Here is an 18043-nt window from a genome sequence, read left to right on the forward strand (position 1 = left end):
TTGTAGAAAAATAATTCACACTTTTTCTTCGAAATTTTGGAGTTGGGTGGGAAAAACCTTAGAAGGATTTGAGTAAATATTCTTGCTAGAATTTTTAATGATTTAACTTTTTTTTTTTTTAAATTCTGACTATCCCTTGTTAGTAATGCCTCTATTTTGGGTAAGTTTGAGAAACATAATTTTAGCAATGTTACTGTAACTTAGAAGCAAAGTATTTGCAATTCCCACTTGCTTCCATTCCCACACAGCAAAGATGCCATATTTTGTGAGTACAATTTTGTTTTACCAGTTGTCATATTTTCCCCAAAATAGTATACTGGTACTTTACTCTTCTGAAATTGACTTCAAACCAGAACTATATATCTACATTGTCTTCCTCAAAAAGTATAACAGTACAATACAAATTATAAATCCAAGCACCATCCAGATGTACAACTACTCATACAGCCCAAGGAAATGTTAGTACTTTACTGTTTAGTAAGTAGAGCATATCAGTTTAGTAAAAAAAAAATTGAGCTATAGCTCTCTGAATTATGAGAAACCTTCAACCACTCTCAAAAAGATGGGGTACGGGGGGGTAGTCGGGAATAGGAGGGTGGGAGGGACAGGGCAATGTTGTCCTAAGTCCAATGCCTTTCTCCTTTTGGAGGAATTAAATTTTAATGACTTTGCAATGTAACTACCACTACAGACTTCATTTTCCCCCTTATGCTTTGAAGCAAATTTTTCTTTGCATTCTTTTGGGTCCTTCTGCTGACCCTAGGGTGGAACGATTTATTTCCAAATGTCCAGACTATGCAATATCAACCAATATTTTACTTGAATAGAAAGTAATGTTGAAGGGAGAAGTGCGTGGGCCAGAGGTGTGTGGTTTTGTGGTTGAGGGGGTGGTACAAGGTGATAATTATATTCAGACTTCACCCTGGGAGAGCCTAGATGTTTCGTCAGCTCCACGAGTACTTTTACGCAGGGGCTCCCGGAAGGCAAACGTCTGCTTAGCTCCACATTGCTGCACCTGACCGGGAGGCCAGGAGGACCAGATGAGGGAACCCTACGGAGGAGGGGTGACCGGGGGAGGAGCAGCAAGCTGCAGAACTAGCCCACTCCAAGTAGCCGGACTTCCGCGAAGTACTGCATATAGTGCCCGGAAGGAAGAGGCTTTTCAGCTGCTGTCAGTCCCATGATTTTCTTGAGACACTGCATTGCCTGTGAAAACGGCTGAAGAGAGAAGGAAGCAGGAGCAATGGCTGCGGAAGGTCCGGACACCCGTCTGATCCAGGTGGCAGAGCATCCCAGGTGGGAGAATGGGGATCCCGTGCATTGAGCTGCTGGCACTCGCTTTTTTATCATTGCTTGAGGTCACGGCCCTGCCCAGTCTTTCCTTCCTTCGTGAATGCTGCATTTGCTCTGTCAAGACCTTGTAGAATAATTAAAGGTTTCCCTACTGTTCTGCCAGATGACAGAACAGCAGTCAACCCTCTCCCTCCCCTTTTCCTTTTACCCCAGGGAAAAAATGGGGAGGTCGGAGCTTGTTCTCTAAGCAGAAACACTGGTTTTCTGTTATTCCATCCCTCCTTTTTTCTTTTGTAGGTAAACCATGAGCAGGCCCATTCTACCTGAAGTTATAACTTTTTCTCTCCTCACACTTTTAGGAAGAATGCCAAAATACCCTTCCCAAAAACCCAATTCAGATGCCTTGTTATGAAGTGGAGTAACCCTGGGTCTTGAAAGCTGTGGCAGCTAAGCATAAGCTCTACCAACCTGAAATGATTTCCAGTAGGCCCCAAAGTTGAATTCAGTGTTATCTGAGAACCAGTTTAATTTCAGAAAACCTGATTAGAAAATCAAAAGATTGTTAGTCCCAACATCTCAGAAAGAGTATATATACTGGGGCCTGAAAATGTGGTGATCTGGGTTGGTGACTAGATCATTTGAAGAACTGAGTATGATAAAATATCATTTCTCTGTGATGTCCTAGTGGTGCTAAGGATGGTTTTCTGAGCCTATTCTATTTTCATAAAAAAAACCCATTGTAGGAATTAGTGGTCTCCAGAACTCCTGAAATTTCAGTTTCTGCCTAGCAACTATAGATCTGGTCCAAACTGGCTTCACCTGGGCAATTTCATGATCCCAAGGGAGGACATTTAGATAAAGGAAATATTGGGGATATGGCATAGAAATTGGCTATCTGTTGCAAAGAAAGACAGGGGTTTTTGCCCTTAAGGAGAGCATACAGTCTAGTTAGATGACCTGTCTATTCCATGAGTCAATCTTATTTCTTGGAGCTGATTTTTTAGCAAAAACTATGATCACTTAAAAAAGCCAAGCAGTTGTTGTTCAAAGTGCTGTTATAAAGTGTGTGAGGCATCACCCTTCTTCCTTTTCTGATACAAGTTCATTTCATGGTACCCTAATTCATCTTTGCATTTTTGAGCCCATGGAAAGTCAGTGGCAGGGTAGCTAGAATGCTGGAGTTATGCAGAAGACAGATTCTGGACTGACGTTTACAGTCTGTGTGTTCAGGGACAAATTATGTACCCTCTTTGTCTTCATCTATGAAAGGGAAGTAATAATACTTAAATTTATCTTGCAGAGGTATTGTGGAAAACAACAGTAGTGGACATTTTCAAAGTTCTTTAAAATTTGCATAATGTTATGTATACATTATTTCATTTTAGTTTCACAGCAACCTTGAGAAGTAGGTGCAGCAGGTATTGTCCCCATTTTACAGATGAAGACTCTGAACTTCGGGTTAAATGCCTTGCCCAAGGCCAAAGAGTTAAGTATTAGAGGCAGGCTTTGAACCCAGTGTTTGTGACTTTGGTTCAAGATTCTATTTACACTATAGAAATGTGTGTAATTGTTTTTGTAGACTTCTTCCCACTCCAGAATTACTGCCTTGAAATTGACAAACCATTTTCTTGGAAACCAAGCAGGAATTAATGGATCACTTTGATATTCTTAGTTTACAGGTTGTTGATGGTGCACTTGTAAGTATCTTTTGCTATTGCTAGGAAAGTAGGAGTGAAATTTTATTTATTTTAATCTTGTGGTAGCTACTGGTCGAGGGTCTCAGTTTATCTTTTGGGGAATGTGTCTGTCTTTGTTTTCATTGACTGGTAAAAGAAAGGAACAAGGATGAAGTTGAGTCCTTGAGACTCCCCTGGGGTGTATGTGTGAGATAATGTAGGGTGCTCATTTAGTATCTTTGATTTTTGCAAAATATAATGATTCTTGGTTCTTCAAGAACTATGGAAATAATTTAGGAGTTTTACATCCTTGGCTCCATATGTTGGGGGACATTTTTGGTAAAATCCACATACTCCCCAGTTGGATGTGGTATAGGTATATACTTTTCACCCAAACATATTAAGGATTTTTTTTTTGCTAGGGGTTTCATAATATAGGCAATTCTTCCAACAATGCAGATCAGCCACTATTTCACAATTTATACTCTGGGAGAATTCTGTTGTGGCACTGATATGTTATTAATGGTGTCATAATGGAACTTTTTGAGGGGACTCAAGAAGGTCATCAATGTGGGTTTTTGAGATGATAGCCATAAGGAATCAATTAAGAGTGAAACAAAGAGATAGCAAGGTGGAGAGCATCTACAAAAGGTTCCATATATATATTTTAGGGGAGTATTAATAAGCTAAATGTTATTCAAAGTATCAAATGAAACAGAAAAGAAAGATGGCTGTTCATTAAACATAGCTGGTTATGCAAAAATGAATGGATACTTGGAGAAAAAATATATTATTCTTAGACACAGAAGACAAATAAGGGAGTTATCCTCTGAGTATTGCTAGTTTCACTAGGTCAAAGAAATCTGCTCATACAGGGAGGAGAACTTTCCCAAGCTACTGGCATCTTCCACATCTAGCAGCTAAATCTTTTTATACCAATAAGAAGTGAAAATGAGCTGCTGAAGGACACTAACTGCTGCAGCTGGTCTTGTAGTTCACTAGGGGTTGTTTACAGCAAAAAGGCTGATACAGAACCACCTGGAGTCAGCATGGCTTGGAGCATGTCCCTTTCTATGGAGGAAAAAATCTATATGTTAGACAAACACATCAGGGAAGTTCTTGGTGCAATATCAGGGAATTTGGTAAGGGATATAAAAATGAAGCAGGCAAGAAGGCTCACTGGAAACTTGTTGAAGTCTGGGCTTCATTTGGGAAAGGTAACTTTATTAATTCACTTCCCACAGTGTCAAAATCAAATAGAATGGATTCCTAGAGCACTGACCCTGGAGTCAGAAGAAACTGATTTCAAATCTGACTTCAGATACTTAACAGCAATGTGACCCTGGGCAAGTCACTTAACCCTGATAGCCTAAAAAGAAAAAAAAAAAGAATGAATTCCTAGGGGCTACATATCATCTTTGAAATCCACAAATTGAAATCGTCTATGTTGTATGTATTTTTATTTTGTTAAACATTTCTCAATTACATTTAAATTTCATTTTGACTGACACCTGGGTTAAATGAATTGCTAGAGTCCCAGAACAAATATATGTTAGTAGCAGCAACTGGATCCAGGTCCAGTACTTTATACATAATGATAGTATATCATGAAATAACGAATCATTTTAATGAAGTATCTACCTTATACATAGGTGCCTAGTAAAGATTCTTTAAATTAAATGGAATGTGATAGACATATTTCAGCTTATGTGAAATTCAAGTTAATTCTGAATTCAACTGAATTCAGAAGACTTGAATTCAAATATGGTTTCAGACAATTGCTAGCTGTGTGATCCAGGCTGGGCAGGTCACTTAACCCTGTTTGCCTTAGTTTCTTCATCAATAAAATACGGATAATAATAACACCTACCCCAGGGTTGTGAGAATCAAATGAGATAATAATTTAAAGTGCTTAACACAGTGCTTGGCACATAGAAAGTTCTGTATAAATTTTAGCTTGTTCTGTTATAATAATTGTTACTGCTGTTAGAAAAGAAATCCCAGCAATTTTTATCAAACGAGTTAACATATGTAACATTATGTTAATGTTAGGTATTATTATTTTTTAATATTCCCCTAAATAGTACATCTCACTTTATCAGGGCCCATCTAGAATTTGAAAATACATTAGCTTTGGCTGTGTAACCTTGAGCAAGTTACTCAAAAGAAAATACATTAGCTTTTTGAAAGAGGGGCAAGTTGCTATATAGAGAACACAAATATACATAAAAATATCATTCTGTTTATGGAATGACAGCAAAATTTATAAACTGAAAAACTCCTTAATAAAGTATAGGGACATAAAATTTTATTTCCTTTGATATAACTTTTTCCAGGGTCCTGGAAGAAATAATTTTTTCAAACAAAGCTTCTTAGTAGTCCCATGAGATGTTAAGATCTGCTAGCCTGATTTTTGAAAGAGAAAATTGAAGCAGAGGTTAGATGTCTTGTCTTTGGTCACATCTGCCAAGAAAATCTTTTCTCCTAATCTCAGTGCTGGGCTGCAAGGTTCATCTAGGCCAGTCTTTCCCTTAGGCCCAAAGATAAAATCCATGGTCATTCAAAGGTAGTTATACCCATAAATTTGTTTCCTTAAGCTCAGTCACTAGCACTACTATCAAATAAATCTTAAGTCAAAAGAGCATTCAGAGCCTCACAGTCAGCAGTTTGTTTCAGAGTTATACTGGCAAATTCTACCAGGAACAGTGGGACCTTTGTGGGAACCCTTTTCATACTGAAAGTGCACTGAGGTCATTACACTGCTTCTTGGCACTTTGGATGGCAGCATATTTTAAAGGCTAGTGTGTTCCCAGTGACCAGTACAGAATTATAGAAGTATAGCTACTTCAAAAATTTTAAGCATGATATATTGTGCATTATTGGAGAGAGATACAGAAACACACTGAATAAATAGAATGCAGCAGTAGAGAAGTAAAATGAAGCTGAATCCTAGAATAATATTGTTGGGTCTTTAGAGTTCATTTTGTCTAACCCTTTGTAGCGGCAAGCACCCCAAGCGTCCTCAGGGTTTGCTGCCACCACAGGTTCTTGGATCTGCTTTGATAAAGGAAAGCAACTCAAAATGGGTTAACAAGCTTACTTTAATCAGTCAGACATATATCGTTTACCTTGTTCAGGGGAAAAGGTCAGCACCCCGAACTTCAAAGTACACAGACAGAATTATCAAGACAGAAACAGATCTAGTAGACAGATTTCAAACTGTCCAACCATTACATCCATACCCAGTCAACATCTGGGTTTTTTCAAAGGGGGGGGCTCTGGACAATGGCTTCCCAGAATCCATATCAAATCACAGAACACCTCTCAAAGTGAGCCCCAAAACAAAGCCTCACATCAGGGCTTATATAGCCTTCTCCTGGCTCAGAGAATGTAACAACCTTTTGGACCCACTGGCCAATCAAAAAGTATCTACTGAAAAACAAGCCTCCTACCCCAGGCTCCAGGTGCACTTTAGCCTAGGGGCAGGAAAGATCTTTAAATTTACATTCCTATTACACCCTTACTTGGAAAAATAATTCTCTCCAATCACTAAATGACCATCTTGCTTTCCCTGGAAGACTGGTTGTGATGTGGAACTTTTTACTTCCCAAGGCTGGCCATTCCATTTGTGTTTAAGAAGTTCTTCCTTCTAGGGAGACAGATTTCAGAGAAATATAATTTTCCACCTCTTGGTTCAAGTTATGGCCTTGAAGGTCAAGAAGGTTAGATTTTATTCTTTCTACACGATCGTCCTTCAGATACTTGAAGATAATTATCAGGTCCCCCTCACTCTCAACTAAAGTTTTCCTTTATCTAGGTAAAACTTCTCCAGGTCCTGCTGAATTTTGGAGCATCCTGAATACCAAATGAGTGTGAACTTTAATTGGTAGATAATAGGAAAATGATGAGATAAGGGAAACATAAAATGTTGAGGTATAGGGTTTAGGGGTGCTTGAGACCCCAAAATACCAACACACCAGGTCCTGCCGAATGAATTTGACTCAGGTCTTCTCTCAGCCAAAGAAAAGCAAAGTTTACTAAAGATTCACCATATTGAATAGACTCTTAAAGAGCCTCAGTTATCTATGATGCTTATATTGGACAAGCGGCCATAATAATCTGACACAAAGTGAGTCTACACTAGATAATTCTCAGGTGCTCTCACACTTCATGGAAGCAAGATGGGGTCTTATATACAGAAAGGTTGTAGGAGGAATCTAGGGGTGGTCTAGGGGAGGAGTTTGGGGAGGGTCTTCAGGAGGAGTCAAATGAGGTCAGACTACAGTGATGAGAGATTAAGGGTGGGAGGTAGCTGGACAAAGGAGGGCTAGTAGTAACAAGTTTGGGCAGAGCCACAGTGAAAGGCTTATGGCCTCAGGCAAATGCCTCATCAAGTGGGAAGATTTAATCAGAGTTCAGGGGGGGTTCCCAGAGCCTATACCTCATCAAAACCAGTGAATATTTTTGAGTAGATGTATAATGTAACCAAATTTATGCGTAATAAGGAAGTTTAGTCTGTTAGAGATTTGAAGGATGGATTGGAAGTGGGAGAGAGGCTATTGTAATATTTCAGGCTGGTCATAGTAAGAGCCATTATAAATGTGCTGAAAGAAAAAAAAAGAGACCATGGAGTTGAGATATTATGGAAATATGGAAATCAACTTGGCAATTGATTGAATATAAGATTATAGATTTAGAACTTGAAGGGACCTTTAAGTTCCTTACCTAGTACACAATTTCTTCATTTTGTAGATGAGGTAACTGAGTGGAGAAGCTGAATCAATAGTCTGAGGTCACACAAAAAGTAATACATGAAGCCAGGATTCAAACCCTGGTCCTCTGTTTCCAAAGTTAGCCCTTTCCTGTGTACCACTCTCACATGAGAGATGAGTGGGAAGGAAGAGTAAAAAATAATATGAAGGTTTTGAACATGGAAGATTTGGTGAATGGTGGTGCCACTAAGAAAAATGATTAAGTCAGAAGTACGAGTAGGTTTTTTGGGGAAAATAAGTATAATTTTGGGAAAGGAAGAGGGATGGTTACAATTAAGAATGAATGATGAGATGTTCAGTACATTGATAACTCCCAATGATGAAGTACAGGCTCTGGGAACCCCCTTGAGCTCTCCTTGAATCTTCCCATGTAAGGCATTTGCCTGAGACCATAGGCCTTTCCTTGTGGCTCTGCCCAAATCTTTAGCCCTCCTTTGTCCAGCAATTTACCTAATTTTCTGATAATATGCTTGATTTCGAAATGCAGTTCTTAGGCCTTCTAACAGGCAAAGTACCATATGGCCACTTTTTTCCCTGTCCTCCTGGGTTTGGTAATCCCATCCTGGGTCACTAGTGGGAACAGTAGCTGTTCCTGGGGGGGGGTATTTTCCGGGGTCATTGCTAGCCAGATGATCCCCAAATTTTGGGGCTTGTTCCCAAATTCTCCTCTTCTTAGTGGAACAATAGGTAGAGAAGATGATATGCAAATCACCCCAAGAAAGCTCAAATTGTAGGGATATGTCCTGAAAGCCTTTAGTAAACTTTGTTGGATTTTTGGAGAACTTCCCACATTTTTCTTTAATTTGATTGAGATTTGAAACAGAGAATGGAACATGCACTCTAGTTGTCTCACCTGAGACAACATCTTCCCTTAGAGGAAAAATCCCTGAAGGCAGTGTGGGGACAGGGTTTTGGGAAGGGAGATTAAAGTCCCACTTCCTGTGAGGGAGCGACTGGGGGGTGATGGCTGTACTGGATCAGATTGTAAGACTGGGGGAAAGTCACTAGCTTTCATTTGCTCCCATCTAATTCTGAAGGAATGATCCTCTTCAGTGAGCTTTTGAGATTCCTTTTCCATCTGGCAAATTCTACTTTTTAAGGCATTCTTCTCTTCATTGGCTTTTTGAGCCTCTTTTGCCATTTGAGTTAGTCTGTTTTTTAAGGTGTTATTTTCTTCAATCAGGTTGTTAACTCTCTTTTCATGATTTTCTTACATCATTCTCATTTCTCTTCCCAATTTTTCCTCTACTTCTCTTATTTGGTTTTCAAAATCCTTCTTAAGCTCCTCTATGGCCTGTAAGCAGTTCATATTTTTCTTGGAAGCTTTTGGTACAGGAGTTCTGACTTTGTTGTCTTCCTCCTGTTCCATGCTTTGATTCTTTTTGTCCCCAAAATAGGAATCTAAAGTCAGATTGCTGTGCTTCCTTTGCTTGCTCATGTTGCCACTCAGTTACTTGACTTTTGAGCTCTTTGCCACACAGTAGAACTCTGCTTCCAGAGAGGAGAGCTTTGTCCCATATCCCTGGGGTTTTCTCAGCTGTCAGAGCTATTAGTTGGGTACCCTCCCAGAAGCCTCCACAGGCTCTGGCACCTGGTCACACACCCCAGGACCTCCACCTGAGACAGCAATCCACATCCAAGCAGGTTAAAGCAAGAGTGATTACCTCTCAGAATGGTTGCTTGGTCCACCTACAATATGCAGGCCAGGAATCTGACACCACCACAGGGGTGTAATGGGAATGTAAATTCTAAAGATCTTCCCTGCCCCTAGGCTAAAGTGTACCAGGAGCCTGGGGTGGGAGGCTTGTTTTTCAGTAGATACTTTTTGATTGGCCAGTGGGTCAATAAGGTTGTTACATTCTCTGATCCAGGAGAAGGCTATATAAGCCCTGATGTGAGGCTTTGTTTTAGGGGCTCACTTTGAGAAGTGTTCTGTGATTTTATCAGATGAAACTCTGGAAAGCCGTTGTCTAGAGCCCCCCCAGCTTTGAAACCCAGATGTTGTTTGGTATGGATGTAATGGTTGGACAGTTTGGAAATCTGTCTACTTGATCTGTTTCTGTCTTGATGATTCTGTCTGTATATTCTGAAGTTCGGGGTGCTGACCTTTTTTCCCTGAACTAGGTAAACGATACATATGTCTGACTGATTAAAGTAAGCTTGTTAACCCATTTTGAGTTGCTTTCCTTTAACAAAGCAGACCTAAGAACCTGTGGTGGCAGCAAACCCTGAGGACGCTTGGGGTGCTTGCTGCTACAACCTGGTGGCCTCAGTGCCTCAGCTGCTTCTCCCTCTAGGAGCAGAGGCTGGACCATGATCCTGGACCCTCTGTGCCAAAAGTCCCACACTGACCTCTCACTTTGTCTTTGGCATTTATGGGTTGATAATTCTGGAATCCACCACAGCTGCTGGTGAACCACTCTCCTGAAATACTCCCGGTGGAGGCTGGTTGTGGTCGCCCTGGGGCTAAAACTGTGGGCTCACTTGGGGCTGGACTCTGCTCCCAGCTCACTGCAATGGACCTTTCCTGTCAGCCTGCCTTCAGCAGGAGATTTGTTTCTCTCTGTCACTTTGTGGGTTCTGTAGCTCTAAAGTTTGTTTAGAGTCATATTTTATAGGTATTTGAAGTGGTTATGGGGGGAGCACACAGAGTTTTGCTGCTTCTATGCCACCATCTTGGCTCTGCCCCCAAGTATTATCTTTTATAATCCCGGAAACAGTCCATGATTCATGGTCTTCTAGGTTATATTGAGGCCAAAGAGTGTTGCAAAAAAACCCAACTTTTTCTTCTTAAGTTCTCTAGAAAAACTAAATTTTTCCCAATGTTGTAAAAGACAACCCAAAGGCAAACTTTTGGGAACTAAAAAGGATAGATCCAAAACAGGTGTAGGGCCTGGATGTCCCTTCCTCCATAAAGGAAGGTTTGGGAGTAAGCCTTGAAAAACAAACAAAACAAAACAAAACAAGAAAAAAAACCCACAAAAAATATCTGAAGTTTTCCCAGTTCCCTAGCACCAAGAGAACTGAAAGAATCTGGCTTACACCTCTGGATGGAATGTCTGTCTTTGTCCTCTATTCTTCAGAAGCTTTGTCCAGGTCCATGTCCTCTAACATAATCAAACTGGACTCCCCAACCCCCCAAAAAACCACCTTGGAGAGCAAGGGAATATAGAGAGAGGCTGATGTACCTTCCAGCCCTGGCTGGAGAAGAGCTTGAGATTAGCAGTGTTTCCATGTATAAGGGAACCATAAAAACGAAGAGGGTCATCATAAAATGATGAGGTTTAGGCTAGGGTTGTGCAAGACCCCAAAATACCAACATGGCTGGGTCCTGCCAAATGAATTTGATTCAAGTCTTCTCTGAGCCAAAGAAAAGCAAAGTTTATTAGAGATTCACCATATTGGGTAGACTCTTAAGGAGCCTCAGTATCTGTAAGGCTTGTATTGGACAAGTGGGCCAGGACATCTGACACAGAGTGAGTCTGGGCTAAATTATTCTCTGGCCTTCCTTCTTTCATGGAGGCAAGATGGGGTCTCATATACAGAAAGGTTGTGGGAGAAATCTAGGGGTGGTCTAGAGGAGGAGTTTGGGGAGGGTCTTCAGGAGGAGTCAATGAGGTCAGACTCTAGTAATGCCTTTGGGGAGGGTCTTCTGCAGGAGTCAATGAGGTCAGACTTTAGTAATGAGTTTGGGGAGGGTCTTCAGGAGGAGACAATGAGGTCAGATTCCAGTAATGAGTGATTAAGGGTGGTTAGTTGCTGGAGGCTACCTGGAGACTACAGACTATGGTGGGCTCAGCCAGTTCAAGGGTGTAACAGATTTGGGTATTGGGAAGATCAAGGGTGGGAAATTGCTGGACAAAGGAGGGCCAAAAATTTGGGCAGAGGCACAATGAAAGGCCTATGGCCCCAGGCAAATGCCATATGTGGGAAGATTCAAGGAGAGCTGAACAGGGTTCCCAGAGCCCTTACCTTATCACCAAGATATTGAAAGAATAAGCTAAGAACTTCAAGTGTGTGAGTGAGATCTTCAGAGGATTTATGAAAAGATATGGGCAAGAATCATCCCAAATAAAAAGGTATAGAAGGTTGCCTTCTGCATTGAGAGAAGTACAGATACCAGTGAAATCATAGATTCATCAAAGTGTCAGGATATCAAGAAAATGAACAGATGTTTGTATTTTTTTGTTTTTTTTGCCTTTTGGAGGGCGGTTGGGGTTAAGTAACTTGTAAAGGTTACATGCTGGTTTTTTTGTGTGGGTGTTAAGTGTCTGAGGCCAGAACCAAACTCAGGTCCTCCGACTCCTGGGCCAGCCCTTTACTCACTTCTCCACCTACCCGCCCTTTTCTGTTATTTTTTTTTTTTTTAAGTATTACATGGGAAGCTACAATCGTCTTTCTGTTTGCCTTGTTTCTTCTCTCTGGTCCATGTTAAATATGCCTTCCTAAATATCTTTTATCAGATTTAGATGAGATCTTTTACCACACTTCTTAAGAGCAAAGCATTAATGATAACTTGTTGCAGCCCCAAAGGTATTATACCTTTAGGATTATTTGTATCTTTGATTCTTTTGAGATTGTGGTATTCCATCATTTGCAGACATGCTTTGGCAACAAGAAGTATTTGAGGTCACCCATTTAATTTCCTATTTGTAGGAAATGACTAGCAAGTATTTACTAAAGTTATTTGTTTTAAAAATAGTTCATAATTGCTTTTTTGTGTCTTTGGGAAATAAAGCTCTGAGGGAAGAAAATTCCAAGTAAATTTTGATTGATTTATAGCAGGAAGATACTGCCTTTCTTTTTCAAAAGAAGAATCACTTATAATAATATTTTTTGAGTGCTTTAATGTTAATAAAGCATTTTCCCCACATGAAATCTCTGAGGCAGGTAATTTATGTATCATTATCCCTATTTTACAAATGAGGAAAATGAGGTCTAGAGAAGTCAAAGTGATATTTCCTATAATCACACAGCTAATAAGTGTCAGAGCCTAGATTTGAATTTTGGTCTCCTGGTTCAAGAACAGTGTTATTTCTACTATATCACAGTGTTGTGCCTTTTTTTTTTTGTCCTTAGTTCAAAAATATTCTGAAATATTTCACTTTGCTTTTCAGACTGCTAAAGTTGAAGGAGATGTTCATTTCCAAGTTTGGATCCATACCTGAATTTTATGTTCGGGCACCAGGACGAGTCAATTTAATAGGTACTTAGAAAATTAATTCTCTTACTTTTTTTTGCTGTAAAATAAAAAAGCCTGGCAAATTCTAAATTTGTCTATATTTTGCTCTTTATTTTTCCCTTGCGGAGAGGGGGGTTGAGGAAACAGATTATATGACATATATGGTTGTGGGAGTGCTTAAGCCTCCCTCAGGGGCTCACTTTCTAAATCCATATTTGAGACTCAGTTTGTCTGCTCATTACTTCTTTTGTGGGTTTGTTTATAAAGAATAACCTGACAGAAAATATTTTATGGGGTTTATGTGATTTAGGAATTTCCCTTATATCTATAGTACTTATTATAATTTAGATAGAATTATATATAATCTTTGCCAAGAAAACAACATACAGGGTCATGAAGAATTGGCTACGATGATACATTTTAAAATTTAATCCGCCTTATTAACATTTTCTCTGTCACTTAAGTCTAGACAATCAACAACAACAAAAATCTAGGCCTAATTTGTAGCATCTGTTGATTTCTGAAATATAAAATGCTCAGAATGAAAATTTAACAGCTGGTTCTTTTGAACCAGCTTTAGCTGGCTCCAGCACACCCTTGACTAGGAGAATACTTGAGAAATTATCCGAATCAAGGATTTTGGTTTGTTTTTTTTCATATGTGGTGTCATCTGGAGGTCTTTGACCATCTTCCTCCTGACAATCTACAGACTGGTCTCTTGTAACAATGTTTATTATATGACATTTCCTGCTCTGTTGAGATCCCATGGCTAAGTATCTATTACTCATGGATTTTCAACAGAGTGATCTTTCAGAGGGAAAAGTAGGTAGCTCATAGATGTAAAGCTGGAAAAGCTTTCAGTGGCTGTGTCTGTGCAACCTCTCAGGTTTTACAACTCCTGTGGATTTAATTACCATCTCTTTGCTGATAATTTTCAAATCTACCTTTCCTGCCCCAGTATACCTGTTAATTTCCAATCTTTCATCTCCAGCTACCTTTCAGACATCTGAAACTGGATGTCCGTAGACATCTTAAACAACATGTCTGAAACAGAGCTCGTTATCTTTCTTCCTATGCCAACTCCCCTCTACTTTCCTTATTGCTGTAGAGGATTCCCTCAGGCTTGCAACCTAGATTCTCACTCAGTCATCTTGGACTCCTTATTATCTCTTACACCTCTCCTCTCCCTCCCATATCCAAGCCATTGCTAAGGTTCTTTGATTTTGATGAGGGGGCAACAGGTGTTACAGGGCCTCCAATCAATGACCAGAGTCCCTGCTGGTCTGGAAGGAATTCACAAGGCCCAAGCAATCTTTTAAGTCAGGATTGTAAAGGATTATTTGTACGCTTTACAGCAGGCAGGGATTCTTAGGGAACCTGCAAACTTAAAGAAGGCATAGGTGTAGTTTTTAAAGAGTTAGAATAGTAAATCATATTCCAATTATGCTAACTAGGTGAGTAAGGGTGGGATTAGGGAGGAGTTAAGGAGTGGTCAATGCTTAAAGGAATATGCACTTTTAATATCAACTGTGCAGGTGTATTGCCCATAATTCACTAAGAAATAGCCCAAGGAGGGGCTACCTGGAGGTGTACTTTTAGGCTTAAAATGTCACTAAGCCAGCTAGTGGTCAGGGCTGACTGAGAAGTGCCTTGTCTGCCACCCATCAGTGTCATGTTTGACAAGATGGATGTTGGGAACCAAGGCTAAAAGGGATTCAGGATGTGTATAATTGGCTGAGGAGTTAACTTACAGATAGTGCATTGAAGGATTCATAGGTACAGCTGGCCATTATACTAGGGAGAGATAAACAGTTCATGAATTGTTGCTAGGCAGAGTGCTGGCAGGGGGAAGGGGCAGAGTTAATGCTGAGCCTGGGGGGGAGGGATGTGGTTTTACAAACTGATTTTACAAACTGTTGTTACAAACATAGACACCCCAAGCACCCCATCAGTTTCACCTTTGCACCATCTTCACATATGCCCCCTTCTGTCCTCTAACACTGCCACTACTGGTACAGGCCTTCATCACTTCATGCCTGGATTATTGCAGTAGTCTGCTGGTGGATCTGTTTGTCTCAAACCTCTCCTCCAATCCATTCTCTATTCAGCCACTAAAGTGTTTTCCTAAAATGCAGGCAGGTCTTTTCATGTCACCCCTACTCAGTAAATTCCAGAAGACTTTTTTGCTTACAAAATCAAATACAAAATGCTCTATTTGGCTTTTAAAGACTTCATAACCTAGCTCTCTCATACCTTTCATGTCTTCTTATGCCTTATTTCCTAGCATGTACTCTGATACAGTGATGTCCAGTGAACCTTCCTTGAATAAAATGCTCCATCTATTGGCTCTGGGCATTTTTCCTAGCTGTCCTCCATGCTTGGAACATTCTCCCTCTTCCATTCTAATTTCTGATCTCCTTAGAATTATACTGTTACCAAGAAGGAAAATGCATAGAAGTTTCTTTGAGTTCTCTCAGAACTTGTTCTCAGGAAAGATTGTAAGATGCTCATAGCTAGAGCTGTTCCCAAAAGGAAGAATGGGGGCCAATTAAATGATCTCCTTCTTATGCCCTCCCAGGGCCTTAGCCCCCTCCTCTTAGCTATCTCAGTTCCCACCACCCTCCCAGTTCCTATCCTCACCCCAATCTCCCCCAGCCCCTCCTGCTGCTCCTAAGGAATTCCCCCATGGCTGTCTATATCCAATTAAGCCCAAGGCCTGGAAGGCTCTGAAACCATTAATTGCTACTCAAGGCCCAGACTCATTCCCTCTAGAGTGGGGCCCCAACCAAGCTAAAACTTTTGAGATTTTGAAAACTAAATTGACCACCACTTCAGCATTAGCTCTACCCAATTGAGAAAGACCTTTCACTCTGTATGTTAATGTTTTGTCAGCAGCTTTGTCTGCATCTATTAAGATAATCACATGATTTCTGTTGGATTTGCTATTGATTTGGTTCATTATACTGAAAGTTTTCCTGATTTTGAACCCAGCTTGCATTCCTGGTATATAAATCCCACCTGCTCAAATCTTTGTGATATACCGCCATAATCTCCTTGCTAGTGTAACATTTTTGTTTCTATATTCATTAAGGGAATTGTATAGTTTTCTTTCTCTGCTTTTGCTCTCTCTGGTTTAGGTATCAAAACCATATTTGTGTTATAAAAGAAATTTGGTAAGACTCCTTTACTTCCTAGGAGGTATGATATGGGGAGAAGTATGGTCTATACTCCACTCTTGAAAAATTTTGTTCCTCAAGGCCTCTTATTTCTTGAAATCCCTAGGAAGGAATACTGTTCCTCTGGGCTTCCACTCCCTCTTGACTTGAAAATGTTCCTCCTTGCCCTTTGTAATGTAATGCCAAAAGAAGGCAACTTCCCAGATTCAAAATACCAGCATAGGTGCTCTCTATTTTATTCAGTAACAAACCCAGAACAGAGAAGATCAAAACATGACATCATTCAAAATACAGCATTTACTAAGTGTGATTAAATAATCTCCAAGTACTACCCCACCCCAGGACCTTCCAATCATTCAATCAATTACAAAGTCTCTGTTCTAAATACTTCTCCACCCCTAGGCTATACCTTAATTAAGTCCACCACAAAGCCCCTCTTCTCAAATGGAGATTAGTTTCCAAACATAAGGTCAAAAGTTCCCCACCTCCTGGATCACAATTGAATCTACCCCAGAGTTACATCAAGTTTAAACACAGCACTTAATACCCAAATGGAGGTCTTTTCTTCATCTTGACACGAGGCAAGTTCTCAGCAATCTTAGTTCCTGGAGAGACAAGGCTTAGCAAGGCCATAAGATACATTGCCAGTCCCTTCATGAATTTATCCTGTCTGTAGAACAGCCCTAGAACCCCTGAACACATTAGCAAAGCCCTCTCCCAGGATTTCTGTAAACATACAACAAGAAAATCCTTCTTCAGGGCTTCTGAACGAACAGAAAGGCTCCCAGACCCCTGCAACAACAGTACTGTCCCTCACCAGTGGACAGTATTCACTCTCTGTCTGCAGGACAGTCTCAGGGCTTCTTAGCGAACAGCCAGGTTCCAGGACTTCTTCAGCAAAAAGACTGTCTTTCACCAGTGGACAAATCTGGCAAAACAACATCAAAACAGACAGACAAAGTACCAGCAAAACAGCCATGTCTCCTCAGTCCTTGGCAGCTCAGGGGGCAGGTCTCAAAAGTCCAGGGCAATTCAAAGCGGCCACCAGCAATTCTCTTAGTCTCTCTCTCTTCACGAGGTGCTGCTTCCAAAAAAGATCTTCCACCTCTCTCTAGTGTCTCTCCAAATCAACGTCACCAGCTCCTCCCAATTCAGGACTTTCTTTTCACATCAACAAGCCCATCCCACAGGTGGGATTAACAAACTCTGGGTTTTAACACAATCAATTTGAAAACCAAGCCAATACAGGGGAATCTTTAATTGCCATTACTATCACACCCTTAAGCTTTGATTCTGAAGTGTGTATAAGCTCTATGGAATTGCTAAATAGCATCTTGTCCTGTGTTCAAGGCTAGCATGGGGTCCCCTGCCATCTCTTTTGACCAGTTCCTAGGCCCTCTCTTGGTATCTAGTTTTAGAACTCCCAAAGCTGCTGCTGCTTCTATCACCATTCTCACCTAGTTCTGATGAGGTATAGGGTTAGGGGTGCTCAAGACCCCAAAATACCAACATGCTAGGTCCTGCCAAATGAATTTGACTCAAGTTTTCTCTCAGCCAAAGAAAAGCAAAGTTTATTAAGTTTGCCATAATGGGTAGACTCTTAAGGAGTCTCGGTATCTGTGATGCTTGTATTGGACAAGTGGGCCAGAATCATCTGACACAGAGCAAGTCTGTGCTAGAAAATTCTGTAGTGCTCTCACACCACTTGGAGGCAAGATGGGGTCTTATATACAAAAAGACTGTGGGAGGAATGTAGGGGTGGTCTGGAGGAGGAGTTTGGGGAGGGTCTTCAGGAGGGTTCAGATGAGGTCAGACCTCAGTAAAGAGTTTGGGGAGGGTCTTCAGGAGGAGTCAAATGAAGTCAGACTCCAGTAAATTAGTGAAGTTGCTGGAGGCTACCTGGAGACAGTGGTGGGCTAGGACAGTTCAAGGGTCTAACAGTTG

General features: G+C 40.6%; 1 protein-coding gene across 1 annotated transcript in view; it reads left to right on the forward strand.

The window, feature by feature from the left end:
• The first annotated feature begins 934 nt into the window (after positions 1-934).
• The window catches only part of GALK2 (galactokinase 2), a 199614-nt gene continuing 182505 nt past the window's right edge, over positions 935-18043 (forward strand). Inside the window, exons 1-2 of the mRNA XM_069098017.1 lie at positions 935-1296; positions 12859-12947. Coding sequence (XP_068954118.1) covers positions 1244-1296; positions 12859-12947 — 142 coding nt within the window. The 5' untranslated portion in view covers positions 935-1243. The remainder of the gene's footprint in view (positions 1297-12858; positions 12948-18043) is intronic.

Source organism: Petaurus breviceps, unplaced genomic scaffold (genome assembly GCF_028583685.1).
Source record: "Petaurus breviceps papuanus isolate PSGF00001 unplaced genomic scaffold, PetGlider_PUasm1.0 37, whole genome shotgun sequence".
Lineage (NCBI taxonomy): Eukaryota > Metazoa > Chordata > Mammalia > Diprotodontia > Petauridae > Petaurus > Petaurus breviceps.